Here is a 20,771-nt window from a genome sequence, read left to right on the forward strand (position 1 = left end):
TTGGCCTTGAACTCACTATGTAGTCCAGGCTGGCCTTGAACTCGTGGCAATCCTCCTGCCTCAGGCTCCTAAGTGTTGGGATTACAGACATATGCCACCCTGTCAGACTGGCCCAACAACCAAGTTCTACCCTGGCTGTCCCCCTCCACCACTGCTGTTGGCTTTGCTGCGTGTGTTCAACACTTCTAAAGGGCTGAAGAAAGGCAAGTGGCATTAAGTCAAGGAAAATAATTGGGGCCACTCCAACCCTAGCTCATCCAAACTCCTACTTTTCTCTATCCCAATACAATTAAGGATGGCAATTACAAAGGGGCTGGAGTCTCCAAGGTGTGGGCAAGTCATCAGGAGATAGTTAAAGAACAAGGCTGAACCTAGGCCCATGTGCAGATGCACTGCCAGAAGAAACCAAGGATTCCCTTGAGGAGCTGGAGCAGAAGTCAACTCTCCTCTGGGCCAGATGGCCCATTTTTCCAATTAAAATGAGGAAGGCCAGGAGAAGGGAAGACAAGGTTGCACAGGACCCCTGGCTTCAGGGAGACCACCACTTAGAGGAAAGATGCACTTTTTGGTCAGGGATGCTGGGGGAAGGTCTCTGCTGCTCAGACCATACCTCAAAGCTGGTGTTGTTGTTATACGGGTGTTTCGATTCCCTCACTTGCACCTCCATTCCTGGCTCCTCCATGAACTGGCAGGCAGCCAGGGCCATGGTCCCCAGCATGTTCTCTCGGCAACCCTGGAGTACCTTCTGCAGGATCTGGTGGAACACACAGTGGGTCAGGGCAAGGCAGGCCCTGCAGTAGGCTCAGGAGGAAGCAGTGAGAACCTGCCTCAACCCTTGACCCACCCAGAGGTGCTGGAATCATCATGGCCCTGCCTCTACCATCCCCACTAGCTGCCTCTCGCTAGACCAGACACGGCAGACCTTTCAGAATAATGCCGCTTCTAGAAGGTCTGAAAGAACCAACAGAACAAACTAGAGATGGTCCTGGTCCCTGAAGAGCTCTGCCTGAGCAGGTGGAGCAACCTAAAGATGATTAATGACAGTTTGCAGTGACAAGTGGCTAAGGTGAGGTGCAGAGTGAGGAGCTCTGGGGCGGGGCGGGGGGGAGTGCCCAATGGCTCTTTTTTGTCCCTTCCAGGAAATACACATGGGTACAGAAAACTACCAGCCCCTCCAGTGCTGCCAAAGGACCTAGGAGACTTAGAAACTGGTAGTGCTCTCAGGTGGCAATCTGAGGGTCAGAGGATAAATTAATCTCCCCACAGATGCATAGGTATGTGTAGGGCAGGGGACAGGATGAAGAAGGTACCAAATATGACTCCAGGTTTATACACTGAAAACCAGGAAGATGGTGACAAAACTTTCTGGCTCAGCTAGGAAAGGGCTGCTGAGTTCTAAACCAGGAAGCTTTCTAATACTGGGTCCTTTGCTTCTAGGGAGCAGGAAGTGGAAGAGGGGTCTCTAACCCAGCCTTGTTTTAAAAGAACAAGTTGAACACTTGATTTAAAAACAAAACAGTAAATAGTCTCCAACTCAAAAATTAGAGTCAGGCTTCAGAGAGTGGCCTGCACCCTAGTGAGACCCCAACTCTGCCACCCAGAAATCAGGAACCTTGGACAAGCTTCCATGGCTTGATCTCCACTAGTAACACCCAGGGTCACAATGCAGCCCCGGTTTAAGTTTGGGCAAAGCTATCTGACCAGGGTAAACATTCTAGAAATGATACTTTACATAGAAGACAAAAGCCTCACCAGAAGTTTTCCTCTATTATGGGGAGCAGGCTACCAAAGAGTACTATTTAACCCTGTCCATGGCCCTCATGTTATGTGAGACTCTGGGGATCTGAGGACAACTAGCCAGGAGAGCTGTAAGTCTTGCAGGTATGAAAAAAATAAAGGTGGAACATCAAGGCAAGTTTCATGGGACTACAACTACCAATGTTCTCTGAGAACCAAGTCTGTGTTAGTCTGTGAGCTCAGCTCCAGGCTAATCCATGGGAGTCAACAGAGGCCCTACCTTTGTTGCATTCACACCTGTCAGGGGTCTGCAGCACCATACAAGTAAGCTCATTCCAGGTAGCACTCAGTGGTAAAATCTGTTCAAACACCCTGCGGCGCACAAAGATGGGGAGCAAGGGGCAGAGGAGGGGCCTGGGAGGGAGTGCTGAGTTTGGTCTGTTTAGCTACCTTTTCCCACTGGTGCTTTTCTTCTAGCTGCATGAACATATCCAAAATGTAGGTCATATGGGCAGGGCCACTTAGCTCCAGGATGTCTTCGCTCACTGTCATGTGCTCTGGCCACTCGGCGAGCAGGGAGGCTAGCACATGGCGGGCATAGAGGACAGCTGTGGCCTCGTTCACGCGGAAGAGGTAGTCCCGCACAGCCCTCTTGCTCTTGCAGTTCAGCTCTTTGTGCAGGAGGGCGGCACTCTTGCTCCGGCGCTGCTTGGCATAGCTCTGCTGCAGCTCACTCTCAGTGCTTGAGATCAGCTTCTGGGTCACAGGGTTCGATTCAGCAGTGGCTTGGTCACAGCGTGCAGGCCGGGACTGCAAAGCCAAGATCACCATGACAGGGGCCTGGCCTTCTCACGTGGGGTGGGGGGTGCGGACACTTTGTTCCCAGGTGGGTGACATACCAAACACGGCAAGATGATCATGTCTGTATCCACAGCTTTGGCACTCTGCTCTTCCAGTCTCAGATTCCTACTGGGCTGCCACCTCTGAGCTAGGGAGCGTATCCTTTCATCTGTGGCCAGCTCATCTCCATCAAACCTGAAGGAGAACATAAAGCTGGGTATGCAAAGTGGAGGAAGACAGGAGTTTAACCTGCAATTAAAATTGTCAGGAATGTTATCAGAGCTGTTTTCCTACAATTACACAATTCCATAATCTTTCTCTATATTTTGCAAACTGGATTCATGGCTTTCATTATTCATGCTTGCAGATATCCAGGTGTACCCTTGTGGCAGAGGATACAAACCATCTCAAAGAAGTCATCCATTCATTCATTTTTTTTTAGTACTAGGGATGCAACACCGGGCCTTGAATATGCTAGGGAAGTGCTCCAGTGCCGAGCTAGATACACAAGCCCATTTTAAATTTTGACAGGGGTCTTGGTAAATTCCATGCTGGCCTTGAACTTATAATCCTCCTTCCTCAGCCTTCCAAGAAGCTGGGATTACAGGCATGTGCCCCTGTGCCTGTATCCTTCTATTTTAGAAACAAGGTTCCTTGGAGTTCTCACAGGCAACACAGTCACCCTACTAGAGACATGGCTCGGCCCTCTCTCCCAGCAGAGTTAAGTAGGTTCTTGCCAATGGGAGGTGAAGTGTGTATCACTTCCAGAGTCCTCTCTCAAACAACTGTGCTAAGGATATGCTCCTTTCTCTAAGGATATGTCATCTTTCCTCTGGGCTGGCACCCAGGGGTGGTGAGGGCGAGCTAGCTGTGATTACATAGATGGGAACAACACCCTTGGGATCAGCCACCAGGTCACTCTGTGGAGCACAGCTGCTGCCTGCCTCCCCTGGACTGTTGTGTGAGGGACAAACACACTCTATCTGCTTTGGTCTGTGATAGTCCTGCCCTTGTTATTTTTTTTGTTACAGTAGCTTAGATTGTACACAGACGATCTCTATCTCATACCACCTGCTTCACAGAGGATTTGAGGGAATATATAAGAAACACATAAAACAGAAATGGGAGTAAAAGAAAAATTAAATTAGAATTACTATAGATAAGAAATCAAAGACCTGGAAATATGGCTTAGTGGTAAAGTGCCTGCCAAACATTTGTGAGGCCCTGAGTGTCATCCCCAACACTGACCCCCTTCAAAAATAAGAGAAGTCAAATAGGATATGGGGGTGGGGATTAGACTGCAGACATATAAAGTTCTACACAAATTGAAGAGCTGAGCCCAAGAACAGATCTGAACTTCCTGGCCAAGAGAAGGGAACACTGCTAATTATATAATCAATCTTGAAAAAAAACAATAAAAATAATTCACACTGGTGATGAAAACAAAAAGCCCTCTTGAGCAGAGGCACCTGCTTTGTGCTGCTTGCTCACTGGGAACACATGAGAGCCATCTTGGTGTCTGTATTCGTAAACTGAGTTTAGCCTCACATGTCTTCCAAAGGGGCCTGCCGCACACCACAGAGAAGGTCCATGTGGTATAGCATAGTTACCATTCCTATGGATTCGCGGAGAACTACAAACCCATCCACGCTGGCCTGCTGGGGTATCTCCAGTTCCTTCTAGCGGCAGGTACCTGCTCTGCCCTCACTTGTGCTCACTTGCACCCTTTGGTACAATTCACTGCCTCTCACCTTTTCTGAACTTCCAGGAAGAAGGAGTCAGTCTTTTTCATCTGCAGTTCATATATGGCTCGGAGAATGTGCAGAGGGGCATTGAGAGCATCGTGAGCGATCTGAAAGCACAGCAGGATGCAAAAGAGAAACAATTAGAAGTGCTTTCCAAACATTATTGATAATCTGAATTCAAAAGTGATTAAAAAAAAAGTACCACAGGCCATAACTAAAGAACATCATGATGAGTACTTTAAAAAAAAAGCATATAAAATTGTAAGCACTAAGACATGAGCTATAATATCTTCACTACCATGTAACTTTCAAGGAAATTATAAAACACTGAAGCACCAAGGAAATTCTATGCCAAGAAACACAATTCTTTTTTTCACTTGTTACTTATTCACCACATTGTAGTTCCTGTTGGCTTGGCTGTAGCTGAACTCAAGCTGAACACCTAGCACAAACTTTAGCCCTGTACTTTCTTTTGAGATTTTTAAACACTACCTGTCTTTCTGATGTGCATCCGAACACTCTCTTTTCTCTTCATCTCATTAGCCCCTCTGAAGCCCAAGCCCTACTCATTTCATATCATTCCAAACAAGAGTAGCTCTTTTTTTAAATTTTATTTTAAAAAATCTTGTTAATGTACAAGCATTGGCACATTTTAAAAACAAACTACATAAACAGATCTTTCCTGTACTCTAGGAAAGTGGAATGTCAGAAGTCAACAAAATGATAAACTTAAAGTGCTAAAACAGAAGGCACTTCACAAAATCTATTCACTGAAACAGTTACATATCCTCATTCACATCCTTCACTTTTTAAGTGGCAGTGAATGTCTCCTTGGACTGACACATGCAGAAATAGTTTCATGGCAGTAAAAATACAAGGCAAATAAGTGATTAGCCCTTGGCCAACTTTTTTGTTTTTGATGACCTGAAGTCTACTTTAACTTTCCTTTCATAAAAGGAAACAGAAGGATTCAGAATTGGAAGTTGAAATCCCAGAATGTAATCACTTGGGGATTGAGAAGGCTGGTAGATATTAAACCCCCTTTCCCCAGAAACAGAGCCCTTTGTTTTTATGGTTGAAGTTTTGTGAAGTAAAAAAGGAAAGAATTAGAGAAGAACACTTCAGAATCAGTGAACTAAAAAGGTGTTACATTCATTATTTTTAAATACTTAGGTTATTAAGAAATCTAAAATGTTACACAATTAGAGGTAGATAACAGTCCCAAGTTTCCATGGAATCTAATAATTTAGTATCTGGATATCAAACAGATCACAAACTCCTTCATTATCATCTAAATTAAAGTTGTAGTCATCTGAAGGGGTAGGAGAAAGCCGTAAGAGCGGAAACACATCAGAAGACATTAACTCATCGATAATATCTCCACTAATAGATCCTGCAAAAGCTATTTCTGAAGCTGGTATCTGCTGAAGACTCTGGCTTCTTTTGGACACATGTTGCTCAGGCGAGTTCTGAGCCAGCATGCTGGATTTCTGTGGAGTCACTGGAGTGGAGGACTGAGAAGAAGGCTGTGTGAGGTCATCAGGTGGGGGGACGGGAAAAATCACAGGCTTAGACGAACTGGACTCTATTGATAAGCAGCACGTGGATAGGTCCTGAATGACTTTTTAAACTGATCTGGTATTTCTTTTGTCCATTCTGACCCATTTCTGGAATAGGTACCTCCCAGCTGTGTACCAGAAGGTGCCTGAATAGCCAAAAGTGTATCACCATTAAAGCAATTGCAGACATCTTCATGAGTTACATAGGAAAATCTATTATTAATGGAGTCATCCATCACATTTTTGATGCTTTGCTGTAGCCACTATTTCTGCTGATCAAGTTCTCGTTCTTTCAGTTCTAGATCTTCAATTTCAGCTTTAAGAAATCTTAATCTATCTATAACTTCTTTAGTATTACAGTCAGCGCCTACACCTTCCCATTGGATACTATTTTTTGACTTTTTTTTCAATCAAATCAATTCCTCCTAAGACATTGGTGATATCATAAATTCTTCTTTTTTGCCTCACAGCCAATGTATCTGCAGCCGCTTTGAGATCCAGGACGCCGTCTTTGACCTCCTGTAGCAGTGACACGAACTTGGTGGTGAGCAGCCCCAGGCTCTTCTCGTGCCTGCTGTTCCCCCCCCCCCCCCCCCCGACGTCCCGAGCTGCAGCGGCTGAGCCAGGGGTCCGGGTCTGTCCCTGCAGGGACTGCGCCTGCGGAGCCGGCTGGCCTGAGCCCGCGGGCCCTCGTCTCCCGCTCTCCGCTGCGCACGTCCTCGGCCACCTGCCAGGTCGCAGCGTCCGCGGGGAGCCACACGGAGCTGGAGGGTCCTACACACAACAGGTGCGCAGCCCCCGTGACTCGCGGCCGCTCTCGCCCCGTCCCTCTGCCCCCTCCCCAAGCCGGGGGACGCGGGAAGGAAGCCCACGGCCGAAAGCAGGGGGAGTCAAACGAGGAGCAGGGGCTGAGAGCGCTGGGACCGAGTTTAAATGGCTGGAAGTAAGAGGAGCTCTTTGGACAAGGTAAAAGAACATATCGTTCTTTTTTTGGCTTTTTAAAGTCAGGGCCTTGCCATGTAGTTTAGGCTGGCCTGTACTCACTATGTAACCCAGGCCAGCCTTGAAGATATGGTGATCCTCCTGCCACAGGACCCTGAGTACTGGGATTACAGGTGTAATCCCACCATGCCTGGCAGTAAGAGAATATTTCTTTTTTGTTGTTGTTAAATTATTTTATTGGTACATTGTAGGTGTACAACACAATTACATTTCTCATTGGGAATTGTACCTTTACATAATGCATCTTGGTTCTTATTTTTTCCCCATTCCTAGCCCTCCCTTCACTCCCTCCACCCTTCCCTATTTACAAAGACTTTATTTCCATTTTTTCCATTTCTCATCATTTTTCCTTTCCCTTCTTTCCTTTCCCCAAGAGAATATTTCTGACAAACTAGGAAGAGGGACTACCATTTGGGAGTTCATGGCTGGGCTTCAGGATTTTAGTAAACTCTGGAAATTCTATGCAGAAATTTACATGCATACTTGAATGTGTATTTTCTGGGAGACAGGACTGAAAGCTTTTGGGTCCATGATCCAAAAACATTGAAAATTACTGCTATGGGGCTTTTCCAATCTTCTGGATCAATTCTGTGCAACACAGACTGAGTCTTTAGGAAGTAGATTCTTAGGACATCAGACTAAAGCATTTCCAGCCTTACCTGAAGCACCGCCCAAGCCAAAGAGAACCCATTCCTCTGAAGCCATGCCCCATCCCCATGACAACTCGAGAACGTACCAAGAAACATATTCTGGTGGGTTCATCCAGGCCTTCCAGAGGGTCTAGTTTTTTCTGCTCCGGTTCCCCAGGGCTGCTGACTGGCTGCTGCTCCACCTCTTCCTCTTGGTCCCCTCGCTCATCCAGTTCGAGGTCTCCGTGCTCAGCCAGAGTGTTAATCTCCTTTTTTGAAGAGTACAGCATAATGGACAGGATCTATATGAGAGGAAAGGGGCAGGAAGGGAGGTGAGCATCTAGGAGGTGAGAGGATGACACAGTTCTTTAACACCATAAGGGCAGAAAATATTTGACCTAACTTTTAACATCAGAATTCATATAAAGAATGCAAAATTACACTGCCTGCCGCGATTCCCGGTACCAAAAAAAAAAAAAAGAATGCAAAATCAGCTGGGCCTGGTGGCACACACTTGTAATCTCAGCATGCTGGGAGGCTTAGGCAGGGGGATCACAAGTTCAAGACCAGCTTGGGCAACTTAGTGACTTAGTGAAATTCTGTCTCAAAATAAAAAATAAGAACTGGGAATGTAGCTCAGGGTGAAGGCCCCAGGTTCAATCCTCAGTACTACAAAAAAAATTATATATATATATAATTTATATATGTATAATTATTATGAAATTATTATATACTTACAGTTGAAATGGTAATAAAAACTATGGGAGCTCTTGTGATTATTAACTTTTCTATGACAGTATAAACTGGTATCCTCCTTTAGAATCTGTTTTGGTGAAATGTAAAGAACTATAAAAATATTCATACCCTTTGAATCAATAACTCATCTTTTAGGAATAATGTAAAATACGTAAAAAAAAGTTCTACTTAAGTATTAATAAGGACAAAAAACTGCAAAGCACCTTTTTTTTTTGGAGATAGGGTCTTACTATGTAGCTCAGGCTGGCCTTGAATTCACTATGTAGTGCAGGTTGGTCTTGAATTCATGGCCACCCTCCTGCCTCAGCCTCCCAGGTGCTATGACTACAGGGATGTGCCACCATGCCCAGCCAAAGTACCTTCTTGTACATATGTGGCCATCAAAGGTTATGAAACCTACATAAAAACTGAGAACAATACCTATGATATGACCTCAGTTTATCTAAATACTATGATCATCATAAAATATAAATTTATATATGTACTAAAGATGTATAGGGAAAAATTAGAAGGAGCCAGGTATGGTGGTGCACCAATCCTGGGAGGCTGAAGCAGGAGGATTGAAAGTTCAAGCTCAGCCAGAGTAACTTAGCCAGATCCTGTCTCAAATAAAATAAAAAATAAAAAAGAGCTGGGGATGAAGCTCTGTGTGAAGGGCATAGGTTCAAACTCTAGTACTGAAAAGAAGAGGAAGGAGAGGAGGAGAGAAAGAAGAGAAAAATAAGAAAGAGGAGAAAGAAGAAAGAAAAAGAAAGAAAGACACAAAATGCTAATGGTAGCTGTGTTCTGAGGTAAAATCTGGAGTTTTTTGGTTTTATATTTTTGAAATTTCCTGCACAGTGATTCTATTATTTGTGTAACAAAAATATTCTAATTTAAAATATCCTGTAAGACTAAGAGTTCCCATATTCTCCCAGGTTCCCACTAGTATGTTTTAGCAGGTTTCTCTCAAACTTAAGCAAATCCTCCCAAGGCACTCAGAGCTCTTCCGTGGGCCAGGCCTCTGTGTCACGAACATTGGCAGCACCAATATCCTTGCAGTGGCCTCTCCTGTCCCTGAAGCAGGCACTTGGCCCAGGAAGCCTGTGGGGAGCCACAGGAACTCCACTAAGAAGCATTTAAGGCCTTAGGGGAATGGCAATAAAACTAAAATTATGGACTGAAATCCAAACATGAGTGAGGACAAATTTAGAAGCTGATTTTAACCTGAAGGAACTTTAAGGGGAAATAATAATTCAAGGGCACACTTTATTACCATGATAAAATAGCCAAGTATGTATGTCCATAAAGTACTTCTTTTCCAGTGTTCTTTGAACAAACATCAAATTCATTTTCCCTGACAGGGGAGGAGAGGTGTCACAGTCCCTAATTCCAAAAGGGAAGACAGAAGCAAGGCACAGTTTAAACACTGTACAGAATGAAAGGGCACAGGGGAGAACCAGGTGGAATGAGCTAAAGCAGGAGCAGCAGGAGCTCCCCTTGTCCCTTACTTCCAGGTCCCGGAGGAGCCACGTTTTACTGAAGCCAGTCCCCTTGCTGCACTTTTTCACCAGCAGCTTCAGCAGATCAGTCTGAAGGAAGGTTGTTTGGGTCTCTTCAAAACCATGAGCCTGTCAACCAGAAAAAGAGTGATGTGCAGCTGTCTTTGACTGAAGAAGGCAGAGGTTTGCTGGAGAAAAGTAAGCTTTTCTCAGCATTCAATCTCGGCCAGGGGACTGAGCTGACCTCCAGGGAAAATTTCAGAGTCGGTAGGAAGAATGCAACTTGGAACCTTCCCCATGACCGACCACCTGCTCATTCACTCTTTAATGCATCCATTCAACATTTCTGAAACCTACTTTATATCACTCCCCTGCTCTTTACCTTCCAAAATCTTTCCAATGGGCCTGAGGCTAAAACTCAAGCCCCTAATCTTGGCTGACAAGGTCCTACAAAGTTCTCTGTCTGCTTCTCCAGCCTGACCTCCCGCTGTGCACTATCCCCAAGCCCTGAAGGCTCTTTTTGCTCAGGGACAACTGTGACTATTCCACTTCAACACCTGGAGCTTGGTACTCTCTTTCAGTCCTTTCAGGATAACCTCCTTATCTATCACTGCAAATTTTACCTTTTCAGAAAGGTTTTTCCTGACTCATGGCAGTCTTTCCTGCAGGCTCCCTGTTGTATCTCGCCAGTCAGACTGCAAGCTCCATAACAGCAGGGGTCTTTTTCCAAGTTCATCACTACATGCTTAGTTCCATTTGGCTCTTGTGCTTAACAAATATTTACTGAATGAAGGATTCAAAGATCTCTGTCCTCAGGGAGTTTATCTGCTCTTTCCTACTATATACAAGGTGAACAATGAAACAAATTGCACATTGTTATAAATGTCATGAACAAAATCAGCAGCAGTCTGGGGATGGTGGTGAACACCTGTAATCTCAGCACTTGGGAGGCTGAGGCAGGAAGATTGTGGCAAGTTTGAGCCCAGCCTGGGCTACATAGTGAGCTCAAGGTCAGCCTGGACTAAAGAGCAAGACCCTGTCTCAAACCTGCCCTCACAAAAAAGAAAAAAGAAATTCCAGCAGCAGATAAATGGGCTCAACCCTACAAATATGAACTCTCAGGGGTGGTCCAGAGCTGGAATGTCACTTAGTCCAGTCTCCCCACCAGTACTGTCACTGAGCACCCTTCAGAGTCAAGGGACTACAAACTTCCACTGAGATCTTCTGTCCTGGATAGCTGTGCTGGGAAGACGACCCTACAAGTGAGCTAAAGTACATCTTCCGGAAAGATTCTCTTCTCCACCAGGTACTGGAAAGTCTTCACAAGTCAGAGTATTTCATCTGTATGCCAAATATTACTCAGCTTTTTAACTTGTCTATTGGCCAAATCTACTCTTTAAGCTCCTATGGGAGGCTAATCCCCTTTATTCTCCCTTGTATATCCCATGATGAATCAGAAGAGCTGTCATTCTGAGGAAGTAAGGAACTTTTCAATCCATTTCTCTTCTCACCTGCCACAGCTATGTCCTCTTGAATTCATAGCACCTAAATCCATGACAGTGTTGAAAAACAGAAAACCAACTATTGGGAAAATTCTATTTCCTCCTTAAAGTTATCCTTGTACAAGGCCCCAAACATTTCTAAAAATAATCAAGATCCTATGGTTAAGCATTCACTGAAATCAAATGGAATTTCTTTCTTGTTAATCCCCTACAGATATCCAATCACAGACAGATTTATTACCAAACAGAAGAGGCTCCCCATTACCTTTAATGTTTTATATAAACCCTTGAGGGCCAGGGACAGAACCCAAGTTGCTTCCACTGCCTCAGGACAATGGCTGTCCATGCTGGTTTGCAGAAGGTGACTGGCAATAAAGGCAAAGTGCTGGGAGTACTGGCTTAGCTGGGCCTGAGAGTCGATGCTTTCTTGTGTTCCCCCTTTCTGGACCAGCTGGTAGTCCTTCACTGAAGGGCAAGGTCAGGAAGAGAAAGGCACAAAAAGTACAGTTAATGCATCCTGCTGCCAAGTTTCTTCCACAGTAATGTGCCTCACTAAAGTAAAATCTGCAGAAACACAAATCTCCCAGGCTCAGTGGGAATTTATTTAACACCTTCACAACAGAGCCATAATTTGTATGCCTCGCAGCTAGTCAGCTTGATCCACTGGTGGTACACGGATGAATGTCCCATTGGGCAATTTTTTAAAACTAATTTTACGGGCCAGGAATTTAGCTCAGTGGCACTGCACCTGCCTTGCAAGTGCAAGGTCCTGAGTTTGATCCCCAATACCAAAAATATAAAAAAATAAAATTAATTTAGTGAAAAGACTGATAAAAGTGACTAGATCTGTTTGTAACACCAGTGGCACAAGTTACCTGATAGGACAGTCATGTATGTACCACTGGTGGTTCAAAGCCAGCAGGAACATGTTAAGCTTGCAGGTGAGCACAAAAATGGTACTGGGCAACCTATCCACTGAGCAACTCAGAGGAACAATACACATTCTTACTATTGTGCACAAGTAGATCATCTCCAAAGGTGTTAATGGACATTTTTTTTTTTTTTTTGAGACAGGGTTTCATTATGTAGCCCAGGCTGTCCTTGAATTTGTGATCCTCCTGCATCAGCTTTCCAATGTGGGAATGAAAGGTATGTACCATCATGCCTGGCTGGAAGTTCTTAGAAGTAGTACACATAAGACTTCTACTTCCAAACAAGATGGAATAAGGGGAACTGATTCACTCTTCCGTGTTAGGCAACTACAACACTGAAATAAACATGAAATAATAATTTTCAGACACTGAGCAACAGATAATGAAGAACTATGATCCCTCAGAACAAAAACATAAACTAAGCCCTCCAGTAGCACCAGAAATCTGTAGGCTGAGGAACATGAAGCAGAAATCCAAGCACAGTTCAGGAGTCTCAATGAATCAAGGAAGTAGAGATCAGAGTTCAGGGAATCAAGGTAGCTGGCTAGAATTTAGGGGACAAATATCACCAGAAGAAAGATGCACAGAGAGAAGGTGGGAGAAAGCTCTCTATAGATCCTCTGAGGGTTCTTCATTAAGTCTTAAGTTGAATATTCATCTGCATATATGTGAGAGGAAACTGCCTAGGGCAGGAGAACACTAAAAAGCAGTAGGCTAACAATTCTTGGAGCTCACACAAAGCTGGGAATAATCTGTCTTCCTACCAGTGAGAGTAGAAATGTCCTGGTGGGGCGGGGGGGGAAGTAGTGGAAATTTTCTCCAATTCAATAAAAACTACAAACCCAAAGAGCACAATAAATTCCCAACCAGAAGAAACATAAAGAAAATCATGCCAAGGCAAAACATAATCAAACTGTTAAAAACCAAGCCAGGCATGGTGATGTACCCTTGTAATCTGAGCACTGTTGGTGGCTGAGGCAGGAGGATTGCAAGTTCAAGCCAAGCACTGGCAATTTAGCAACTTAGTGCCTCAAAATAAAAAATTTTTAAAAAGGGCTATGGCTGTAGCTCAATGCAAAGACCCTCAGTTAACTCCCTAGTGCTGAAAAAAATTTGCTAAAAGCAGCAATAAAGAGAAAAATTCTAAAAACAGCCAGAGGAAAAAAACACAATATAAAAAGTAGCAAAGATGACAAAAAAATATATAAAAAAGTAGCAAAGTAAGAATGACAACCTTCAGACCATAAATCTATACAAGCCAGAAAACAATGGACAAATAACTCAATCTAGAATTTTTCACCTAGAAAAATTATCTTTCAAAGATGAGGTCAAAGTAAAGATTTTCTAAACCAACTAAAAGATCTTACAGCATCAGACCTAAACTACAAGAAATGCTAAGGGAAGTTTTTCAGGCCACAGAAAAATACAGTAGACAGAGATTTAGATCTATACAAAGGAATGAAGAGCAGCAAAAATAGTAAATATGTAGTTAAATAAAAAAACATTGTTCATTTTATAATCTTTTAAAATACCTGACATTTTAAAGCAAAAACAATGTATTGAGAGATTTATATCACATAAAACAAAATGTGTAATAACGACACAAAAATGGGGGCAGGGAATGGAAATAAATGTAATATTTCTATACTGTTGTAAAGTGTTATGACATTTCAAAGTAGACTGTGATGAGTTAAAGGTTTATAGTATAAACCTTAGTGCAATCTGTAAAAAAACTACTTGACTATTATAATCCTAGATCACTAGAAAAAAAAATAGGTACAAACAGCCAATAGTGGAGATAAAATGAAGTCATTAAAAAAATAATAAACCAGTCCAAAGAAGGCAGGAGGGCCAGGTATGGTGGCGCACACCTGTAATCCCAGCACTTGGGAAGCTGAGGCAGGAGGATTGCTATGAATAAGGCTAGCCTAGGCTACATAGTGAGTTCAAGGCCAGTTTGAATTACATAGTAAGGCCCTGTCTCAAAAAACCCAACCCTGGTTTTGCCATCTGCCGCACAAGCGCAAGGACCTGAGTTTGATCCCCAGTACCAAAAAAAACCCCCCAAAAAACAAAAACCCAACCCTCTCCCTGCCTCAAAAAAGAAGGCAGGAAGAAAAAAGGAACAAAGAACAGATGAGACAAACAGAAAATAAGACAGATTTAAATTCAACTAATCTGATAACTTCATTAAATGTAAATGATCTAAACAATTCAATTAAAAGGCAGGAATTATCAGATTGGATTTAAAATGAAGGCCCCACTAAGTGCCACCTACAAAAAAAAATCCCCTTTAAATATAAAGACATAGGCAAGTTAAAGAAAAAGGATAGAAAGTGACATACTATGTAAATGCTGATATTAAAAAATGCAGGAGAGGATGAATAAACATTAAAAGAGATACCAGACAAGAAGTATTATCAAGGATAAAAAGGAACATTTCAGAATGAAATGCATTTAGAAACTTCAACAGTTCTCTTTCAGCAATTGTTAGACTAAGTAGACCATCAGGAAGAGCATGAAAGACTTGGATAACACTATCAATTGATACACATTTTCTTCAAGTGCATGGAACTTTCATGAAAAGTCATCATTTGAACCATAAAACATGTTGCAACAAACTTAACAGGATTAAAATAAACATATACTCTCTGACAACAAGGAAATTAAACTTGAAATCAATAACATAAACATTGGAATATTCTTTAAAGTTAGTTGACAAACTTTTAAGTAATCTACAATGCCAAGAAGAAATCAGAAAGTAAATTAGAAAATATTCTGAATGAAATGATATATTCAATGAATGAATGAAAATGATAATATATAAAGAATTGTGGGATGTGGCTAATGTGATACTTAGAGGTAAATTCACAGCATTAAAATGCTATGGCAAATAAGAAAGGTTGGGCTGGGGATTTAGTTCAGTGGTTTTGCCGCCTGCTGCGCAAGCTCAAGGACCCAAGTTCGATCCCCAGTAACAAAAAAATAAGGTCTCAAATCAGTGATGACTTCCACCTTAAGAAAACAGAAAAAACAAGAAGCAAATTAAATCTAAAGTAAGCAAAAGGGAATCAATAATGAACAGGGAAGAAATCAATGAAACAGAAAATAATAGGAAAAAAAAATCAACAAAACCAAAGCTGGTCCTTTGAAAAAAAATCAAATAATAAATCTCTGGCTAAACTGTCTAGGAAACAAAAGAAAGAAGACATAAATTACCAATTCAGGAATGAGAGAAGGTAGTTAATACCCTATGCCAGGCTGAGAAAAATTAGGGACCTAAATTTTATAAGCCTAAATTTATTCACTAAATAATTGCAGAGATATACAATGCTGATGAATCTAAAGACTCAATTCTGTTAAAAAGTCAGTTTTTCTCAAGTAGATCCATAGATTCAATGCAATGCCAATTAAAATCCCAGCAGTTTCTTTAGTAGAAACTAAGCTGATTCTAAAATTTATATAGAAAGGCAAAGAATTAAGAAGAGCCAAAACAATTTAAAAAAAATTGGAGGATCTGATTTTAAGATTTAGAACACTATAAACCTAAAATAGTGAAGATGGTAATAGTCCAAAAATAGGACTTCCGGGAAGAGAGTGAAGCAATAAATAGCAATAAATCAATCTCTCCAAGATTTGGAATCCAGACAGTGGAAATAACAACTTGGGGAAGAAAAGAAGGAGGGAAGTGGATCCCTGGGACCCAGGAAGGATCTGAAGAGAGAACTGGAGCCCACAGAGAGTGAAGAGACATACTACAATGCAGAAAAAGAGGTGGCAAACTGTACTTTCTCCTGGGCTCCTGGCTCCTCGTATGGGACAGGAGGATAAAATCTACAGAGACACAGTGAGGGAGTGTGACTCCAGAGGCCTCCAGGGAGAAACACACCAGTGGAACAGAGGAGTGGATGCTATGCATTCAGCAGCTGGTGAGTGACTCCAGTCCAAGTGGCTGTGGTATCCCTTGGAGAAGGTGCTTGACCAGATGCCATTTTAGCGAGGGGCAAAATGAACCCAGGACTTGGAGCAGCTGTGGACTGGCTTCATCTCAGGGCTCTCAGTGTTGAAATCCCCCAGTGACTGGGTGAGGGGCAACTGGAGGAGACATCCAAGGTCAGGGAGCCAAGGTCAGACCAGTAAGAGACACCCAAAGGGTTGTATGCTGAAAAACTCAATCCCATAACCAGGGGCCAGGATCAGCCTGAACTTCTAGGAAACTTTCTGGTGAAAGCACCAGAATTGGCACTCTGCCAATCCTACTGTAGGCTTGTTGGGATCATCCGGCAAGGATCTGGGCTCTCTGCCTGCCTCCTTTGTCTACCAGTGACAGCAGAGACAGGACTTGAACTGGACACTACTTCAAAACTGTAGACTCCAGAAGATAATCACAAGCTTGAAATCACCAAGAGAGCTCTCTTTTTTCTTTGTTGTTTTTTTAATTGTTTTTGTTTTTTCATGAGTGTGAACATTGTTTTTAATCTTTCTTTTTTCTTTCTTCTTTCCCTTTCTTTTCTCTTTCTCTCTCTTGTCCCTTCTCCCTTCCCTCCCTCCCTCCTGTCTTCCCCAAGGTAGGGTAATCTTCCTCTGTCTTTCAACCTTACTTCTAATCTCTTTCTCTTTTTCTATTTCTCTGTTTTTTCCTCTTATCCTTCTTAAATTTTCTCCCATGAGGGTTACATTTCTCTGCTGAGTGGATATTTACTGTATATAATTTTCTGATTTATTTCAGATTTTGTTATATAATCATAAATCTTGCACCTATGGTTAAAGGTGACAAATTAACAGTTAACATAGCTTATCACTTTCTTTTCTTTTTCTTTTTTTTGGTAAGGGGGATCAAACTCAGGACCTTTTAAGGCAGGCGGCAGCACTACCACTGAGCTAAATCTCTGGCATAGTTTATCATTTTCTAGACTGCACTTTGATGCTATTGTTATTACTGATTGTACTACTTTAGCCTAGATGACATAGTTATTGTAATCAGTTGTTCTTCCTTGTATGCCAGTACTGAGATTGTCTGGGGGTCATAAACAATACCACAGTCCAGTACCAAAGAACTGGGTTTAGGCCAAACAGGCAACAACCTCTCATGCCTAATTAATTGAAGAGGCAGGATCTTGGTACAGATCCAAAAGCCAAAAGCCAAAACTAGCTAGTCTAGAACACATCTCTGAAAAGCAGTCATTTTCTAAAGAGGTCTTGATCCTAGTAATAAAACTATCTACCATAAGCAATTTACAAGCATCAACTCAGAAAACAAATTTAAAAAATAGAAAATAAGAAAACATAGAAGCAAGATGCAACTCCAGACTTTCAGCTTCGTCCAGGCAAATCCAGGGGGAACTGAGGTGGAAGAAATCAAAAGCCACCCAGCTAAACTTTCTGAAATGGTAGCAGCGGAATTAACAAAGCAGACGAATGTCTCTAGAAAAAAATCAAAAAATAATTATATAGCTAAAGAGATGATGACCATAATAAAAGATATGGCTAGTGAATCTAGAGTAGATACAGATAAAAAAGATAGAGGAACTTAGGAAAGTTATGGAAACTAGGAATCCGGAACACAGGAAAGAATTGGATTCCATAAAACAGATTCAAATAGATATCCAGGAGATTAAAAATTCTATTGAAAACAACAGAATCAACTAATGTGAAGACAGAATATCAGATCTGGAAGACAGTTTGTGGTTAGTGATCATCAAATGAAAGATTTCTTAAAAATAGCAAAGGACCATGAAAAATCAATCCAACAGCTGCTAGATGACTCAAAGAAGAACAACATAAGATTAATCGGGGGGGCCGGGGATTTAGCTCAGTGGTTTTGCCACCTGCTGCGCAAGTGCAAGGACCCGAGTTTGATCCCTAGTACCAAAAAAAAAAGGATTAATTGGAATCAATGAAAAATCAGAAGATAGCACAAAGGACATAAAAAAATCTGTTCACAGAAGTAATAGTAGAAAACTTCCCAAACATGGAAAAAGAATTTGACACACAGATAAGTGACAAATATAGAACGCTAACTAGCCATAATCAGAAAAAAAAACTACATGTAAGCATATAATAGTCAAGATTCCAGAAATTCAACACAAGAACAAAATATTAAAAGCTGTTAGAGAAAAGAAACAAATCACTTACAAAGGAAAACTCATCAGAATTACAGCAGACTTCTAATAGAATCCAAAAATAAACATACACATATGAGTCAGTTAATTCTGAAAGGCACCAGTAGAGAAAGGACAGTCTGTTCAATAAATGGTCCTGAAACAGATGGTTGTTCATATGTGAAGGGGGTAGTGCAACACAGACACTGCTTAATGCTAAAGTTGAAGACAAAACAGATTACTTTTGGAACGGAACTGAGTGTACAATGTTTAGATATCCCATTTTTGGAGTTTGGCAAATTAAGTCAAAAGGGTACTTCAGATGTAATACTTTCAGTGTTCTATTGAAATGAAAAGGAAAGTTATACTAATACGAATACAATTATTCCAAGTGGAGCCACCTGACTCCATGACTCACTCAACTTCATAACATGTTTAAATTACCCCACATGAAAACAAATGACACCTGGAAAGGGAGAGGTTAAATATTCAGAACTTAAATATTTGCCAAACCAAAACACAGAGCCATATATATAAAACAAAAGCATGGAAAGGGGGCCTTCAAAATTATACCAATTCAACCATATCACTTCAGCAACAAGGAAAAAACAGCTCAGGAAGCTATTTGGTCAGGAATGAACTTGCTTTTTTTTTTTTGGTACCAGGGATCAAACTCGGGTTCTTGTGCTTGCGCAGCAGGCAGAGAAACCACTGAGCTAAATCCCCGGCCCTGAACTTGCTTTTTAGAATATCACATGCAGGGATAAGAACCAAGGTATCTTCACTGATTTTAAAGTATGCAAGGATTAGACAATTTTTCTCCATTCTTAGAAAAAATAATTATGCTTAGGACCTGTTTTCCGCTTCCGAGTTTTGACATCAACGATCACAGCCCTGTTCTTCTCAGTAAAGTGCTTCAAGATAATCACATTATGAGGTTCATTGGCATTATCCATATAAACACAGCGGGTTCCCACACAGAGGACCTAGGATGTGACATGGAGAGACAGAAAAGACAACTTAGCAAGCCAGAAAGAACACTTAATTATCCACAAGCTCAGCCCTTTTCGCTTGTTCTTCTGACTTCAACAAGTGCCCAAAGATAAGGTTAAGTCCAAAGCATGTGGCATTGGCCCAGCACAGAACTGGTTTATAGCCTCCTCTGAATCAGTTGAGAGACATGAAGATTAGGAATGAGATCAAGATGAATGCCAAAGTGAAGGCAATTATTCTTTGAAAGATTTTATAATTTAGTATGTTGAAGTTATCCATTTTTCAAAGCCAACTACCAGCTAGTAAAATGAATCAAATAGCTCAACTGTTAAAAATACAAGTTGAACAAACCACCCCACAATCATGAAAATGTATCAACACCGTGAAAGGAAATTATCCAACTGAGGGAAAAAAGTTCAAAAAATATGCCATGGAGGTTTAGAGATGCATGATGAAGACTGGAAGAGGTGAGAAGGCCTTCAGATGCTGTACCTGGGGGAAGCCAACCAGCACCAGCAAGGTGAAGATGTTGGTGTGCTTCAGCTGGAACGGCAATTGCTTGATGCAGTGGTCTGTGAAGGTGGCAATGACGTCTCGCCACAGTGGGGCACTGTTGAGTGACCGCAGGATCTCTGCCATGGAGCAAGCCCAGTCCAGTCCAACCCGGCTGGAAAGCAAGAGCTCTGTTAGGTGACAGTAAACAGAGCTCTCAACTTGACTTATCAGAGCTCATACACGTCAAGGCACACCCAAGACATGCAAAAAGCCATTAATTTATTAGTTTAAAAACTACCAGAATCAGCCAGGAGTGGTGGTGCTCGGCTGTAATCCCAGCACTCAGAGGCTGAGTCAGCAGGACTGCTGTGAGGCCAGCCTGGGTTACATAGTGAGTTCAAGGCCAGCCTGGACTACATAGTGAGACCTTGTCTCAAAAAATCAAACCAACACACATACAAACAAAACAAAACAAAACCTATCAGAATGATGCTTTTCATATAAATTAAGTGAATAAACAAAATAGCCAGATGCAGTGCTGCCACCAAACTAGGGAAGTTGAGGCAGGAGGATCTCAAGTTCGAGGCCAGCTTGGGTAACTTACTTGTCTCAAAATAAAAAATGAGTGCTGGGGATGGTAGCTCTATGGTGGAATGCACACTCCTGGGTTCAATTCTCAGTACCACAATAAATTAAAAACAAACAAATATCAAGATTTGTTACTTACATACTTAGTCTACAGTTCTGTTTTCAGATCTTTATAAAAACTCCTCATGCATGGGGACTCATGTACTCTCACATTCACATACAGAAAAGAGCTCATGAGGAAATACAGTAAATAGTGTCAGATATATTAATACAAGGCAAATCAGGGTGATTTCTTTTGTTCATTTCTGCTCTCCAAATTTGGTACTGTGGTTATGTTCCTTTTATAATGAAAACAGATTTTCAACCTCAAGGGCTACAATTATTGCTCTCTGGAAAAAGCACACCAGAATA

The 20,771-nt window shown here is 41.9% G+C and overlaps 1 protein-coding gene and 1 pseudogene across 4 annotated transcripts in view; both read right to left on the reverse strand.

Moving 5' to 3' along the window:
* Zzef1 (zinc finger ZZ-type and EF-hand domain containing 1) overlaps positions 1-20,771 on the reverse strand; it is a 140,751-nt gene that overhangs the window by 11,518 nt on the left and 108,462 nt on the right. For all 4 annotated transcript variants that reach the window (XM_013076794.3, XM_013076795.3, XM_013076793.3 and 1 more), the window contains exons 41-49: positions 19,770-19,944; positions 19,138-19,270; positions 11,517-11,716; positions 9,759-9,878; positions 7,620-7,814; positions 4,329-4,429; positions 2,637-2,772; positions 2,188-2,547; positions 611-754 (exon numbers count right to left, since the gene is read on the reverse strand). In XM_013076794.3, coding sequence (XP_012932248.1) covers positions 611-754; positions 2,188-2,547; positions 2,637-2,772; positions 4,329-4,429; positions 7,620-7,814; positions 9,759-9,878; positions 11,517-11,716; positions 19,138-19,270; positions 19,770-19,944 — 1,564 coding nt within the window. The remainder of the gene's footprint in view (positions 1-610; positions 755-2,187; positions 2,548-2,636; positions 2,773-4,328; positions 4,430-7,619; positions 7,815-9,758; positions 9,879-11,516; positions 11,717-19,137; positions 19,271-19,769; positions 19,945-20,771) is intronic.
* On the reverse strand, positions 4,436-6,457 carry LOC106010443 (transcription factor E2F5 pseudogene; annotated as a pseudogene).

Source organism: Heterocephalus glaber, unplaced genomic scaffold (assembly GCF_053883595.1).
Source record: "Heterocephalus glaber isolate CG9 unplaced genomic scaffold, H.glaber_assembly_v1.0 deba00001564, whole genome shotgun sequence".
In the NCBI taxonomy this organism is placed as follows: domain Eukaryota; kingdom Metazoa; phylum Chordata; class Mammalia; order Rodentia; family Bathyergidae; genus Heterocephalus; species Heterocephalus glaber.